This window comes from Coloeus monedula, assembly GCF_965178545.1.
Source record: "Coloeus monedula genome assembly, chromosome: 10".
NCBI classification, from domain to species: domain Eukaryota; kingdom Metazoa; phylum Chordata; class Aves; order Passeriformes; family Corvidae; genus Coloeus; species Coloeus monedula.
In genome coordinates this window covers 10735350-10752009 of record NC_138790.1, presented here as the reverse complement: position 1 = coordinate 10752009, position 16660 = coordinate 10735350, and the positions used below count along the sequence as shown (strand labels likewise).

At 40.2% G+C, this 16660-nt stretch overlaps 1 protein-coding gene across 1 annotated transcript in view; it reads left to right on the top strand.

Moving 5' to 3' along the window:
* The window catches only part of PID1 (phosphotyrosine interaction domain containing 1), an 88020-nt gene that overhangs the window by 20016 nt on the left and 51344 nt on the right, over positions 1 to 16660 (top strand). The window contains exon 2 of the mRNA XM_082287912.1: positions 13529 to 13675. Within this exon, the coding sequence (XP_082144038.1) occupies positions 13529 to 13675 (147 nt within the window). The remainder of the gene's footprint in view (positions 1 to 13528; positions 13676 to 16660) is intronic.

Genomic DNA, 16660 nt, shown 5'->3' with positions numbered 1-16660 from the left:
TAACTAATTTGTTCTCTAGATAGATGCTTGTGCCCTTTTCCCACTCAGATACCACACCATTAAACACTATTAAATATTAGCAGCTTCACAGTAAACTGCATTTGTAATTTCTGTACTGTGTAAGCAGAAAAGGCAATCCCAAATCTCCTTCAGGAACGGCTTTACTCTGCCAGGTTAGGAACATCAGTGATAGCCACCAGTCTTTTAATTTCTGACTATAACAGTGATAAAACATGAAAGTGGACGTGCTCGTGTTGTAGAGCATGATTTGGAACTAATCAGCTTTCTACAGATGCTACAGGGAAAATAGATCATAACACATAGCCCTGTTTCATGTGCTGGTTGAAGCTGTTCCTCTTTTAATCTTTTTAATAGTGAAGGAGCACTTTGTGTAATATCATGGTTTTCAAATGATTTCTAACCTCTATTTAAAGCAAATTAATTATTTAAAAAAACCCTGTATTTTAGCAGATGCCCTTGTCATACATTTTTTCATTGTGTGGCAGTCGAAACCCATAGTCCCCCTGTGTGGATAACTACTGCATACACTCCCCTGGCTTGAAGAACAGATAGTGGTGGTATTTTGGGTTCCTGTCTCTGCAGGGAGTTGCTGTAGCTCCAACCTCTGATTTTCTCTGTTGTGCTGTGGATGACACTGAGATGCACATGATAGCCAACGAGTGCTGCAGGACAGGGAAAAAGCAAAACTTGGAACCCTTGGATTGTGGTGGTTAGTGGATTGTACCCAGGAGGGAACTGGCTTTGTTGAACGATCAAAGGTCCCCTTCGCTCATCAGCTGCTGGGAATGGAGCAGACAGATGTTTATGTAGCTGATTGTCTTGTAAAACTGTAGAATTGGCTTGTGCAAATAGCTGTGCATGCAAAACTTGACTGATGTTATTTCAGAGGTTTTTTCTAATGTCATCTGAAAATCTGTTCCAGTCAGACAACCTGGGATCCAAAACTGAAAAAAATCCAACAAGGATACCTTCTGTTCCTCCAGCCATCTTACACTAAAAATAGCGTAGTTGGATTAAAGGTTGGTCTGTCGGAGGGGAATAGTGGTGATTAACCGACATGGAGTTAAAGTCCCATCTGAAAATCTGTGACTTCAGTTAAAAAGCCCAAGACTTTCCACTTTGAGGTTATCTGTTTCAAGCTTTGCTTCTGGACTGAAATTAGATACTTTTTTAAAAAATGAAAATATTTAACTTGCAGTGGTCTCCCAAGTAACTTACTAACAGTACAAACATTTTTACAGACTTTCCTTTAAATAATGGTAATGCTTGGAAAGCAGGAAAATAGCCATCTGTCATCGAGGTTAGAATTACCCCTCAGCAAGAGAAATGTTCATTTTGAGTGTTCAGCTCTGACTGCCTTTTGACTTCCCAAGTGGAGATCTAGAGGCAAAGCCTTATTTTGTGCCCACATGGAACATTTTGTGCTGAGTGTTCCTGATTAGGGTGTAGGCAGAGCAGCTTTGCAGTGGGCAGTGTTGGGGATCTCAGCAGCTGCAATGAAGCTCTGATGGAAGTGCGTGGTGGCAGGGCACAAGTCTTGTGGAGCTGTCATGTTGTGCCCTGGGTGCTGGGTAGCTCTGTTGATCACAGTGGTTCCCTTCTGAGGATGGTGCTCCATCAGACTGAGTGGTCTTGATCATCCCAGCCATGGACTGGTATTAACTTTAATTGCTTTCTAAACGATCCTTGCTTTCCAAACATAAGAAACTGCAATAAACACCTGGAGCTAGAGAGTTACTTTTCCTAAAAGTATTTGTGGAAGAGACCAGGAAACTTGAAAGATTCCCTTGAAAAGTCTTCTGTGAATTCTTCATTGCAAAATTGCATCTGACCCATAGAGAAATGTCACTGGAGATTCATATTGAATCTGTGTGTACATTCATACATCTGCCTCATATTTACAATTTACCTCTAAATTTTTTTTTCTTTTGGCTAAATTACTGTCCTTGACATCACTTAGTATGGCTTGGAGATCTTTTAAAGAACTGTATGGCCATTCTATATGTAAATACCTTAGATAAGCAGAGGTGAGAAGCCATCAGCAGGGCTGCAGCATGAAGAATTTAATGAAAAAAATGAATAATAAGATTGATGACCCTTGTGCTTAGTGGTCAGAATGCAAATAACAACAGCTGCAAATCTGGGCAGAAAGGCATGCTATAAAAAGCATTATCTCAAGATTAAGCTGTAGAAGACACATTTTTGCATGATAATCTACTGGATTTGACATTTATTTATTTGTGGTGGTTATGGAAGTGGAATTTTTAGCAGTTTCAGTGTAATTATAGAGGACTGAATTTGTAAAGCTGCTCAAACATTTTGCATCAGAGTTGAGTATTTTCTTTTCAGCCAAATATATGCCTTTTTTTTTTATTAAAAGCAATATTTGTCTTGATACTTTTTCCCCCAGAGGAATGACTAATAGGTATTCACAGGATGCAATACTTTAATATTTTATCAGAGGCCCCAAAATTCTTTTATTCCTTTCTATTTCAGGGTAAATAATTTAGATTTCAGCTGCATCAAGTTTGATAAAAGCCACCTTGTTAACATCTCCTGCAGAATTACAGCTCTGTGTACTTTGAGGGTTGCTGGAATAACTGCATCACTAATGCTTCAAAGTTAAATTGAATGGGGCAAAGGAGGAAGACAGTGGGGAAATGCTGGGCAGGCAGTTAATTTATTTTAATTTTGTTGGTTCTTTCACATCTGTTTAACTAGCTGCCTGACACAGACAGACAGAGGACTGTAAATGTAGTGGGTATTCAGAATACTTCCATCTTGTATTAAAGGAATATATATTAGATCTGCATCTAGAGAAGCTCAGAGCTTTAACATCCCAGGTCCCTTTCCTTGGATCTTGATGTTCTGTATTCTTCATTTTCCCTAACCTCAAAAGATGTTAAAATATTGCTTGCAATAATTGACAGGGTTTGCATGAACAAACATTTAATAATAATACCTGCCCCCCCCCGGCAAAACAACCCTCTCATCTATATTCCTGTTTCTTTTGCAACTTCATTTCTCAAAGTTGAGCCCAAACCTGAAAACACAGTTTTTTTCAATGCCAAATTATTTAGGTTGTAAAGTGTCTGCGAATGGATGGTGTCTGTCGTGGTGAGCAGTCAACGGAGGGGGTGGAAAGTTGAGACTGTACTGAGAATAGGGATGTTCCTCTTTGTTGCTGTGTGGAATTCTTTATTCTGTAGCTCTTTTGTGTGTAGAAACTTGTAAGTCATTGTTGTGTTGAACAAAGTTTAGAGCAGATTGGACAAAAGTGAGAGTATAATTACTGGAAACAGAGGAAGTAGCTTTCACAATGTAAAGAGGTTGAATGATGATCCTTGTATAGGCCTGAAGTCTTCCAATTCTGCTGGTCTTGCTGGATGGGAACATTTGGATAGTTTTGAACTTTTCCGTTTCCTTTAGTCAAACAATTTAATATTTCCATCATTGAGTGCACTTAATTTCATTGGCAGTGTTGAATTGTAAGACCAAGACAGTTACTTCTCTAAGAAGTGGTAGTAATTCTTCATGTAGGTGCATGTAGTAGCACATGTAAAGCAGCAGTAAAGATGAGGGTAGTTCTGTTCCTCTTGAGCTTCAGATTGTTTTACCAGAGATTTCTGTGGAAACAGGGTTGTTTCTTTCGTGGCATATGAGATTCCTAAAGACTGGGATTTGCTTGTGAATGAGCACGTGTTTCCAGAATGGAATTACTTGGAATGAGTTTGTTTAATGGATTGTGGGTTCCTCCAGAGTGACGCTGCAGCGCCTGTGTGAGGAGTTAGCTCTTTTTAATTGGTCCCATATGTACTGGCAGATAGTATATTAACCATGCCTTGAGGGGATAAGGGCATCTGGTTGAATCTCATGGTGCATATTTTATTTCTTTTCTGGAGGCATTTGCTTTTTTTTCCTTGGTTTTCCTCCCCCTCTTTGTTCTAAGAATGATAGATATGTATATATATGTATAACCACTAGCGTTTTGAAACTTAACACTCAGCCGAGGGATTAGTTAAGCTTCTGCAAAATTATCTGAACTTTGCTGACAAGTAAAGAGGAAGAAACGGAGGTTTTATAGAGAGCTGGAGTTTCTGAGTATCTGCGAGTTTGAACGACTAAACTGCAAGAAGTCAGAAGCTTAATCTCCTTCTTGTCAAGCGCTAAGGAATTGTCCTTTGAAAACCAGAAAAATGGAAGCATCAGAAAAAATTAATTACTTTTGGAAAAACCTTGAAAACACTATGGAGATTTAACCTTTATATCTGGAGGATATGGATATTGGGGTGCTGTCCTGCCCATGGGCCCTGCTGGCCTCAACAAAGGGAAGCACCATCCTCAGCCATTTTACTTGACTCCTTCTGAACTGGACAAAGCAGAGTAATTTTGCATCTGGCTGCTTTGGCTCAGCTTAACAAGTAAGGTAGTTGCAGGAGAAACAGGAATGTAAATGAGTTGGTTTGATTTTTCTTTTGTAAAGGTTTCTTGGTGCAAATCCTGTCAATTATCCAACTCTAAAGTTTTCTGACTTAATGAGACACTTTGTAGGAAGGTATTTTTGATCACTTTCTGTAGAATCCCTTATTTCTGATACAGGCTCTCTAGTGTACTACTTTTATTCGTGGCTTAAAGAAGTGGAAAGACCTACTGTTTGAAGTTGCCCTGGGGGGTAGTGGCTATGTATCTGCACTGCAGTGGGACCCAATTTTTGTCTGTATTCTGCATCGTCTGCTCAAAGGTTTGTATAGCTTTAAATCCCAGAGCAGAGTTCCCCCATGATGAATAATTTGCTGTTGAAGGTGGGAAAGGATTAGTATTGCAGGAGATGAAATGTGAGTGTAGTCAAGGCTGGGGAAGTCTCCTTGTGATGGGACAGTAGTGCTGGGCAGACACAGTTCCCTGGGGATGCTCTGGGGCATGTGCTCATGGGGATGTGTGGAGGGAAGGAAGACTAAAGCCACCAGGCTTCTTCACCCCTTGCAAGCGTTGAAGGGGTACACCCTGATGAAGGCTTTCCAAAAAGGCTGACTTGCTAAGGATGCAGGTCCATTCCTCTGGGAATGGCTTGTGTCCATGGGAAATAGGAGGACCCCTTCTCAGAGACCCTCAGGAATGCCAGATTTAAAACTTGGGGGTGGTTCTGACCTGGAAAAGGCAGGGCTGTAAATTAGCATCAAAGGACTCAGCGATAAAATAGCTTTAGAGGAAGGAAAGGATTATCATTATTTTGCAGCTGTAAATACAATAATTCATTAGACCAGAAATTAATTTGATATATATTTAAGCAATACATAACCTTTTTTGTCAAGAATTTGTATCCTTTGTTTCTTCATAGTATTAAACACAGTGTTACTTCTAGCAAATAATCAGGGCAGATTCCTTGTTTGTAGCAGGTGCCTTTGTCACCCAGTCCGTATCCCTGTCTCAGAAAATAAGTCCTAGCAAGGCAAGAGGGGTGTCACTGAACTACGTAACTGCTTACCAAGTTATTGATTTATTGCAAATAATGAAGGGCAAGAGTGACAGAGTGAAATGCTGGTTTTGAAAGGGCTGCTTTGGAGAATGCAGTTGCTGTCTGGCAGGTATTGTCTGAGATGGCCTTGTTGTGCCAGGCACAGAGTGAGGAGAAAGAACTTTTTAAAGCATCCTCTGACACAAATTGTTGGAAAGCCTCCAAGAGCAAATTGAAAAAGCAATAGCTGCCTTCATGCTGCAGGATTCCATTGTTTTAATATTGGGCCAACTATACCAAATAATACATGTACTGGAAACTCATGTTAGGAGAAAAATATGTTGGAAAGCAGCTAAGGGGTCAGATCAAAATCAAAGTGAATGAACTTGACGTATCTATGCTGCTGTGTGTTCTGTTTTGTTATTTCTTTTCTTGTCAGCTCCTATTTCTTAATTTATATCTACTTTTTCTTTTTTTAAAACCATTTCCCTTGTCTTGGACTTGTATTTTAACTGCCATTTGTTCTGAAAAATGCTGGATCTGATAAATTCTTCTGCTTCCACTGAGAAATTCTGGTTGAAACTGTAATCTAGTTTAAAATTCCAGACCTAGTTCAGTTGTGACAAAGTTATTAGAATTTGAGAGTTAACAGTGATTTCTGGGGCCAAAATTTTGGTAGTAGTTATTTATGAGAGCAGCTCTGTTGATATATTGGTAAACATTATTATGCTTTATTTCTATTGATGCTAAAAAAATGTTCTAAAATATATATGTCACGAACACCAGGCATTGGAAACTACAGCTTGTTTCAAAATATATTTAACAGTCATCAGTAGATAAAAAAGTGTAAAAACCCAAATCCAAACAGATATATTTAGATGTTCATCTTCCATCCCGCATGCTTTATTTCCACTGAAATAATAGCCTGGGAATTTAAGCACTGTAATGTAAAAACTGATTAAAGAACTTTGTATTGTGGTACTGTGACTTTTTTCCTCCTCCACTCATGTCTTAGGGAGGTCTTATTTTATTTTCATGATTATGAGTGTCCTGAAATATTGACTCCTTCCTTCCTATTGTGATGTGAATCTCTATAGGGAGGCTTTAGGTTCTGAGCAGTTATGACTAAACTGGAAGCTTGGTCTCTGAATATCCTGTATACTTAGATTTGTTTAGGTTGGGGTTTAGTTTGACTGATGATAGAGAGATGTTAGAGGATCAGTCATGAAATTCTCATCTGGCTCTGAAGTTCCCTGCAGTTTGGAGGGTGTTTGTATCTGGGACTGTGTTTTGTTTGGGCAGCAATCCTGCTGATCGGAATCGCATAAGCTTGGCAACAGAACGGGGGCATTCAGCCAGAGCAAACTCAAAGTACACAGGGTCTGAGAACAAAACGTTTCACATGAATTAAATTGTGAGGAAAAAAGAAATTCTTTAGACTTGTAAGAAAACAAGGCAATGTGAGCATCATCATACAGGCAGCTGTGTGATCAAAGCTATTGATAGGGAGTGCAGGTTCTATTTATGAAATCTTGGTACTTGTGTGTTTTTAAGAGATACATCTTGCCACCACAGGAAAAAGAGTATTTCCAAGAAGCTGGTATTAGAGTGAGACGGAATAATTTCCAGTGCTTGCATGCAAAGATCCAGTAACATCTTTGCTGGAAGGCTTTTTAACACTCACTGATTTTGGTTTCCCATGTATTTTGTCATGCTTTTCTATCTGCAGTCTTGTGTCCCCTTTCCTTGCTTGTATCTATTGTTTCTGTATGTTATAGGTTTTTCCATCAGAGCTTTATCCTCGGCTCCCTTATTTCTCGGCTGCCTTATTAGTAATGGCAGGAGAAGTCCGGGAGGAGCTCTCCCTGGCAGCATTGCTTGTATGCCGCCTCTCCTGGTGCTTTCCTTTCCCCAGTCTCATGCCCTGCTTGCTTTGATGCTATCTTCTTCTTGCTGTCCTGTCATACAGGTTAGAGCTTATCCTGTTGAATGCAGATTACTCCTTTCTATGCCCAAACTCTCTCTGCCACCCCATCTCTCTCCTGTGCTTTCTGCTGGGTAGGATGGGAGGAGCAGGGGACATGAGAGAGGAAGAGGTGGCAGGCACTGGTTTGGTCTCCAGTATGCAACCATGCATGGTCATTGGACATGTGGAGAGGGGGCAGAAGTTTGGTTGGTTGGCTTTTGGTTTTTTGGTTGTTATTTGTTTTTGTTTTGTGGATCACAATTTCCCAGATGCTTTGTCCCAAAATCCTTGCGGGTGCCATGCCATCAGCCCACTGAGTCATGCCAAGTTGTGCCATGGGCCTGTCCAAGCTCCTCTACTTACAAAATGTATAACAGGGTGCCTGCAGGCAAGCCTGTCTTACCACTTCTGCATGTTGGCATTTCTTTGTGATTGAGAGATGTAAATTCAGACATAATTACGTGATTTTTCACATAAATAGCATCTGTTACCTGAAAGAAATTGAATGGATTTGTTTTTAATAGGCTGGCAAAATATAGGTCTTGAGATGCTAGATGAGATATGCTTTTAATAACTGGATTTTTGGAGCTGGATTGGTTTCAAGAAGGTTACTTGGGATGGATCTGCTTGAGTATAGTTGTGACATGGTCTTGGGTTTGTGCATGCCAGTCAATTTTGTGTTACAGAGCAGGCTGCTGATGGGATGATTTCTGACTTTATCATGATAAATTGCTTCTATCCCTTCTGTAGAGGGTTTTATTGTAGTGTTCAGTACAATGTTTATATGAACTGCTAGTAAAGGGTAAATAAATAAGGCACGGTATAGTTTAATGTGGGGGAGGGAAAGCATTTAAACTGTATTAGCAGTATTTGTTTAACAAGAAATGGATCAGATATGACATGTATCTGTGCTGGACAGATTGGCTTTAAACAAAACAAAGCCTTGAAATGGATCAGCTTTCATATAGATCAGAATTCTTCTTTCCTTGCTGAAAAGCTGGAGGCTTGGGGTTGGGTGGTCCTCAGCTCACAGCTGTGCTCAAGTCACTCATGGGGGTAACCATAGTGCTAAAGGTCTATTGTGTTGTCATCTCCTCTTGTACCTACAGACTGGATGGTGGGTAGCTAAATTCCACTGGGAACAGGCGAAAAGGAACATTAGGACTTCGTAACATTCTCTTGCAGTTCAATTTGCTTGGTTGTGTCTTTCCTTTGCTAGGCTACTTTGTCTTGTTGTAGGATGCTGTTGAAAAGTTCTGTATTCATTCCAGAACTAAATGGGTTTCAGAGGTAGAGAGGTACTTATGCTGAAATAGTAAATTATAGAGGTTATTTTTGAATTTCCCTGGGACTGATCTTTTGCTGATGCACTAATATGGATTTCATCTGGAAATTCCTTTGTAGGTGCTGTAGAAGGAAGAATTGCCCAGAGGACTGCTTCTTGTTCTGGCAGATCCCTCTTTCAGAGTCTTTGAACTTTCAGAATAACTCTTTTTCATAAGTTAACATTCATTTTTGGGTTTGGATTCAATGTGCATCTCTGGCAAAATTGGCCAAGTACAGGTCATCTGGAAATGTGATGCCAGTTTATGCAGTCATGTGTTGACTGTAATGCTGATGTTAAGAGAGAATGGGGGATGAGGGCTAAGGTGCTGAAGACTTTTCTTAAAATCACCATGTTGCAACCCAATTAGCCTGTAAAATGTGTTTATTTTGCTCATCTCCTGTTGCTGGATTACAATGAGTTACAGTCCCCTCTTTCTTGACCTTTATTTTTATACTCCTATCCAATATATAACCCTTTCTTAGATTTTTGACTTCGTGCCTTTATTTCCATCATGAAAATTAAAAGGTCCACTAGGCTTGGCTGCTGAATACTCAGTATTGTGAACAGCAGTGACTGTTTTGTCAAGACCTGAAGATGAAGAGCATTATTATTACAAATTTCAGTGCATAATTTTCTCCTCCAAGTCATGTTTCCTTGCATGGAATCATAGTTACTTTCTCCAAGATATTTGGCCTGAGTTCTGAAAGTGATTGTATTTTTGCTGACAAACTAAAACAAAACCCAAATGCTGTTAATTTTTAGTTTTAACAGCAACAGAAATTGTGCCTGAACTAAATACGCAGCACGTAAAATTTGCAAGTTGAATGTTGTGAACTAGTTAGTCTAGAGCTAATGTGTGACTGTTGAGCTGATAACAAAATATATGTTAAACAATATAGAAGTTCTTGATTCTTAGTTCAATTAACTGGTAGCTGAGTGTTAGTGATAGCAGGGTTTTCATTGAAATATGGAGCACTTTGAGGGTCACCAAGGAGACAGGAGGCAGCACCTCTCTAGAGACAGTCTTAGCCTGCTCTGGGTTTGGGCTAACAGTTATGCACCATTTGGTTTTCTTCTGCAGGGGAAAAGGATGCCATTAAGATGGGTAAACGAAGCAAAATAAACTGATGGAACTTGAGTCCTTGAATAAGCAAAACTATGGTTTTGAATTAAGGTCATTGTCCAGTGTTATTGGCAGCTTTACTTAAATTTTGCTCTGAATGTTGTAATGTTCAGCAACTAGGAAAATACAATGCTAATTACAGGTCTGATGCTTTCTTCGGCATTTAAGGTATTTTCATTTGCTCAAGGTATTTTTAAACTTACTGCCAATTTCTTACTGTTATGTTGCTCCTTGCATTTCTTTAAAATATAAAGTCGTATCAGTAGCACCATCTAAATGGATAAAGAATGAGTGATGTGTAGTTTTGAGCTGTTGGTAGAATCATGCCAGCTAAGAATATTTTCTGATGATGATGATTTTCAATATAAGAGCCACCAATGAACCTAGTGGTTCTGGCACATGAAATGTGAATGGTATAATGTTCCCTGAAACCGTATTCGCGGGATTGCCAAAGTCATGCTTTTCAAGAATTTTGTGAACTTAAAGCACTTTAAAGAAATATTTTGAGTTCACAGCAGTGGAGAGTGAATGCCTCTTCTCAAAAAATACATTGGCTACTGTTATAGGTCATCTTTTGCCAACAGTTTCTGCAGGAGATGCCAGTTTGGAGTGGAAACCCAAGAAATGGGTTCAGCAAAGTGCTTTGTCCTGTTCTTGGCTTAAAGCACATGAATAATCCCATTGACTACCCACGCGTGCTTTACTGGGACTGCTCACATAGTGAAAGTTAGGCATGTGTTTAAATAACGTGCTTATCTGGGGGCTCCCTGCGTGATGTCTCCTGGCAGAGATTTGATTTTCTTATAGCAGCCATCACATGACCTGTGCAGGGAGCACAGCATAGTCTGCATTAGCCCTGTGGGCTAAAGCAAAAGGCTATTTCTGTGTCCACCCCCAATCCTTTCTGCAGTTCTCTGGCAACTAATCAGCTGTTTGCTGCCAGTTGTGCTCTAGTGTTTTTGGCACGCAATCACTCCAACTTGCTGCTCATACGAGTATTGAATTGCCTTTGTAAGGCACAGAGTAGGCTTTTCCTTGTTTAAGATTGTATATGTGGTTGTTACAACATGAAAAAAAAAGACAGATCATTGCCATAGTTTTCATTTTGGTCAAATTGTGCCCTTTCTGTCAGTAGTCCCATTGAAGTTTATAGAGATGTCAGCAGAGGAGAACAACCATTTTGCAGGTCCAAGCTCACTACTCAGAAGGGCTAAATGGAGTTTTATGCTTCTGTTGGCTAATGAAAGCACCATTATTTGTTGGAGAAGCCCTGTAAACAGATAATTTGTAGAAATAGAGCTCTTTCAGCACTCGAGGGAAAAGTTAAATGCTAGGACAGGTTCTTCAACCTGATTATTTCACAGCCATTATCTCTGTTGATCCAAAATTGGCTCACTTGGAAAATAGTACAACGTGAGGTTAATAGTACATTTTTTTCCATCTGTCTTCCTCTCCCATCCCCTGCACGCACAAGATAGCAGCAGAAAGCCCTGGAGGCAGCATTTCCCCAGGCTTGAAAAGGGATCAGTCACAGGGAAAATCTGTACATGGCTGGACCTGAGCTCCAGCACCCTCTGCCTTCTGCATATTTTCTCCTCCAGAAATACAAGCTCAGCAGCATGTTAGCAGACCTAGAGCCTATAGACAAAAGTAAGTCAAGATGTAGCAGACAGCAGTTAGTCAGTGGCACCAGCAAGCCCAGCACTGCAGCTGGTAATCAATGATGCTCCTTCAAAACACAGTATCTCAAACCTTCAGCTTGCTTTGTACTCATCATGGCTTTTTACCTGCTGTTCAGCCTTTGCTAACAACTTAATGGAGAAGCCTAGGAAACTCCAAACAAAAGGCTGTTAATTGCAACCTAAAAGTAAAATGAAGTAGGTTTTCTGTCAGTTTTAGTAACCCTAGCTGTCAAAGAACTATTATCTTCAGAAACATGTCAAAGAATATTCTTCAATGTATAATCACCTTAAATGGAGTACTTTTATGATGGAGCTGTGTTTGGGAGAGTGAATGGGGTAACATGTAAGATGAGCAGGTGAAAAATAGTATGAGTAGAGAGCTTCACTGGGATAAAAACCTGAATGCTTGCACAAATACCACAGAGGCCCTAAAGTATTGCTGTTAACAGGCTGTAACTTCATGTGTGAAATAGGTAAACAAGTACTGTTTTCACAGACTGTTAGTGTATATGCTTTGAACATATTTCTAAGAGTGCTTGAAGTGCTGTAGTTCCAGTATCATAACAATTGTTAGACTTAAGCACTGACGAACTAAGGACTAAACTGTTATAAAAGTGTATCAGTAGGCTTTCAGTTGGGACATGATAAAGTATTTACGAATTAATAGCAAGTTTATTTTTGATGGAATATTCATATCGACAAAAATCCACAGAAAACCAGCATAGGATCTAAATAGGTGATTCATCCCCATGTATAAATAAAATGTTGAATTGACACTATTTGTCTAAAGCACAGGGCTGAACAGCAAGGACCTGTGTTGATTTTCTAGCTCCGATAGAGGCTTCTTGCATGATTCTGGGAAATCACTTAGCATCTCTTTTTCTGCAAGCCAGACCCAGTAATGCTTGTCTGCCTTGCAGAGGTAAAGTGGAGACTGAGAAAAAGGGTGGCTGCAAAGCTAGTTAAGAATCTCCTATGAAAAGTCAGAAAAAATGGTTTCGTTTTGATGAAAGTAATCTGGAGTCATTGCATATATGTCTAATAACTGCTGCTTGATAAGAGTCAACTTAGGAAGTTTTGTTGAAGTCATACTTCATTAGACAGTGCTGTGGCATGTTACTACCTTTATTTGGTTCATATCTGCATTTTTCCCGCCTTAGATAAGTAGTAATGTGAAAAGTTCAGTTTTCAAATGAAGGTCAGTTCGAAGAAAAATCTAAATGTTAAAAAATATCTCTTGACTCCCCTGATTCCACAAAATTGATTTGGAAGTCTTTCAAGGATTGACTTTCCTCACTCTAAGCAATTGCTGAGAAACTTTTAATTTGATGACTTTACTGTCCACTTGGATAGTTCTTCACCTAAGCCTGGGGAGTCTGTTACAAAAGTGACAACTTTTGAATGACATCTGTTCATTAGTACCGAGAGTGACATTTACATTGGAGACTACAAGAACTATTGCTGACAAAGGAAGAGAATATAAAATTCATGTGACAAAGGCAAACCAATGAGGGATTCAGCTCAGTAGGAATGGTAACATCTACAAAGGTCAGTGGGATGAGATTTAAGTACAGAGGAAGGAGAACAAGGATGGATGAATCCATAGTTCTTATAATGGTCTTTGATCCCCTGTTGTTCTTCCCTGTAGACATTAGTAGAGGAACTGGGTCCATGAACAGTTTTACTATATACTTGCGAGTGATCAGAGGTTGAATTTAGACTCTTTGTGGATTGTAATGAATCCTTTCACTTTGTGTGTGTATATCTTTTTTAATTAAAAAATCTCCACATTGCTGATAGTAATGACTGGTCTCAAGTTATAGTACTTGTTAACTCTCCCCAGGAAAGCTTGCAAGGCATTGAACAGCAAGTGAAACATGCAGACATGTCCAACTATTAACTCACATTTTTCTGCACTAGAACTGGAGGTAATTTCTTTTCTTTTTCTGTTTAGCACTTTCAGACCATGTTAAAGACTAAGCTGAATGTCCTAACTCTTCGTAAAGAGCCTCTCCCGACCGTGATCTTCCATGAACCAGAAGCCATTGAGCTGTGTACCACAACTCCCCTCATGAAGACCCGGACTCACACTGGATGCAAGGTACTCTGAAGTATAAACTGAAGGATTGAGACCACTGTGGAGGTGTCCCATGTGTTTGTGAGAACCCTAAAGAGCTCAAAGTAACCAACATGGTCACTGCTGTTCTGGAAATTCCATTAACCGCTACTATGACTATAAAGTTTCTGAATCAAAAAAGTCATTGAGCATTTCTGACCAGAAATTTTGGGCTTCAGGAGGAAGAGGTTTGGGTTACGTGTCACAATGCAAATTGTGAAGGATTTCTAACAGCCTGTGATGAACACTACTTATTGTAAACACTGACGTTATTTCTGTAAGGGCTAGTGTTGCAGCTTAAAACTCAAGGTTAGTTTGGTTGGGGTTTTTTTCTTTTTTTGTTTGGGGTTTTTAAGATTAAAAAGGAAAAAGGGGGGACAGGAGACTTATGTCTTGATCTGGTGAAGCAACAAGATCAATTTGCCCAGTTACATCAAAGCAGAACTTCTGCAAAAGCTATTCCTCTTTTTAAAAGTTTAATGGCCTAAGAGCCTCGAGTGTGTTCTTCTGTGGTAAGAAGCCATATAAAAGTAGGAAACAAATCTGCTCTGTTTGCATCTTTTCTTGAAGTAATTTGCCTTGGTCACAGAGCTCGCCTGGCCTTGCAGAGCCATGGGCAGCCTTGAAGATTGAGCTGGGTACCAGCTCGGCCTGTGCTGCCAGTTGCGGCTTGGCAACAGATTCCCCTCACCCAGCCTGGCTGCTAGTTGTAGGGAGTACCCACCTGCCCTTGAGGGTCTTAGTGAAAATGGAGAGAACTGGGCTTCAGACTCTCCTGCTCTGTAAAGTATTAACTCTAGAAGAGCTGTTGCTTGATGCTACATGTACTGGAGAACATCCAAAGTGCAATTGAATATCCTAAACCCCTTCCCTGCCAGTGTGTATGCACAAACGCGTGCACACACGCTCTTCCTTGGGGGATCTGATGTGGGGTTGGAAGAAACTGCTTTCTTCACAAGAAATTGTGTGTTCCCCTGATTCTTTTGGCATACTGTAGTTGGGCACCTCCAGGTCTGGCACTTCCTCAGCAAAGTTTCTTCTTGGAAAGTGTCACTTCCCAAGTGTTTGACTCTTTGCCTGTCACAATAGCCAGGAACAGGACTCTGCTGCTGGGTGTTGAAGCAGAGCTGCCCCATGCTGATGCAGAGGAATGCAGGGGAAGTGACTCTAAAGTGCTTTGTATGGTAGCTCGCAGCATCCATGATGATGCTTTTTTTCCTTTATGTTGACATCTAATGAATTTTTAGGGAATATTAGCTATGATGAAAATGGTTCACAAAGTATCTGACTTTCACCCCCAGTGAAAGAGGTCAGGCATAATAATGCTTTCTGAAATCAGTTTATCTTTGTGAATGTGTATAGAATTTAAATGAAGCTTTTTATTCAACTTACAGTCCTTCAATTGGAAAAGATGAATTGCAGAGAGATGTTGAACCCCTCAGTGAAGAGAATCTCATTCTATATTTAGATCTCTTTTATTTATTCATTTATTTTTCCTGCAGTATAGCATAGTAGTGCTGACTAGGGAACATCTGCTACCACAACACTCCCGTTTTCCTTCCTGAACAGTTTCTCCTTCTCCCCTCCCCTATAGCTAGTTTACCTCCTGTCAGTGCTGGAGTCTTATGATGGTGGTTTTGGGGTAGTTGCCAGACCCTCTTCAGGTGATTCAGCTGTTGGGATTTTCAGGACACCCCTTGGGAAGATGATTCCACATGTATGTTGTTCCTGTGGCTAAGAAATCCTCTCCTGCTGCTAACTGAAAGGCTTCAATTTTACCCAGTCTCTGTAGTCACAATCTCTTTCTTTTACCCCTCTTTTTTCCTGACTAAATGTATTCTTCTTACCAGCTGTTTACAGGTAGTTAACTTTCCTGTCCTCTTTCCCCTCCGATTGTTCGTTTTTTGCTGAGTAATACAATAATAGTGTTGCCATAAAAAAGCTTGAATTTTATAATATGAGTTTTTGCTTTGGGGGGTCTGATCTCTTCCTGTTACACCGGGTGTAAGGGAGGAGATGCTGTGATGTTGCTGGTACCACCAGGCCTGTCTGGTTCTGAGACTTGGGCTTTTCAGGCAAGAGCATAGCATCCAGTTACTACTTGCTTTCATGAGTCACGCTCTTTTGATCCTTAATCATTTTATTCCTCTTGACTGAAATCCCTCCAATTTTTCTATGTAATCCCATTAATGAGATAGCATCATTCTTCTGACAGAGGCTCCAGACATGTAATTTTATTGCACGGTTTTAACATAAGCCTCAGCTGGCACCATCTTGTTATGGGAACTTGACGCATGCAATTGCTTTGCTGTTCAGAGCTCTGGGCATTGGTTTTCTGATGTGATTGCTCTTTTACTTGTCCTTTCATCACAAGACAGGCTTCTCTTTTCGCTTTCATTTGCAGTTAGCTGCTGAATCTTGAAGTAACAAAACTTTTTTGCTGAGATCTAATCTCATTTAGTAATTCAATGGGATGGTTTTAAGAATAGCAGGGAAATGTCTAGTTTGAAGTAATCTTGGGGGAACCCCCACCAAATCTGGAAAGTTAAACAATTGAACAAATTCAGAAAGCTTTTCTTTCTTGTCCAGTTCCACATCTGATGCAACTTTGTTGCCATCATGGTTTCTAAAATATATTTTTTCCTTATAGCAGAAGACTTAAAACTTATTCCTTCTGTAACTGCACGTCTACACCTGCCTGCTTGGGTTGCATGTGCTTGTCCTTCCCACCCTTCTAGACTCATGGACATGATTTCCCCAAGTAGGAGAAATGGGTAGTGTTAACACTGATTTGCAGCACAGAGCTTTAGGTGCACACGTTTGGGAGTTTGTGGTGCTGCTTGCTCAGTCAGACAGGTTGACTTGGAAGCTGTAGTTCCCAAAGGGCACCTTCTTGCCCCCCTTGCCCTTCTTTCCCCACCAGCCCTGTTTGCAAAGGGAGAGTGACAGCCTTGCACCCTGGGATTGGAC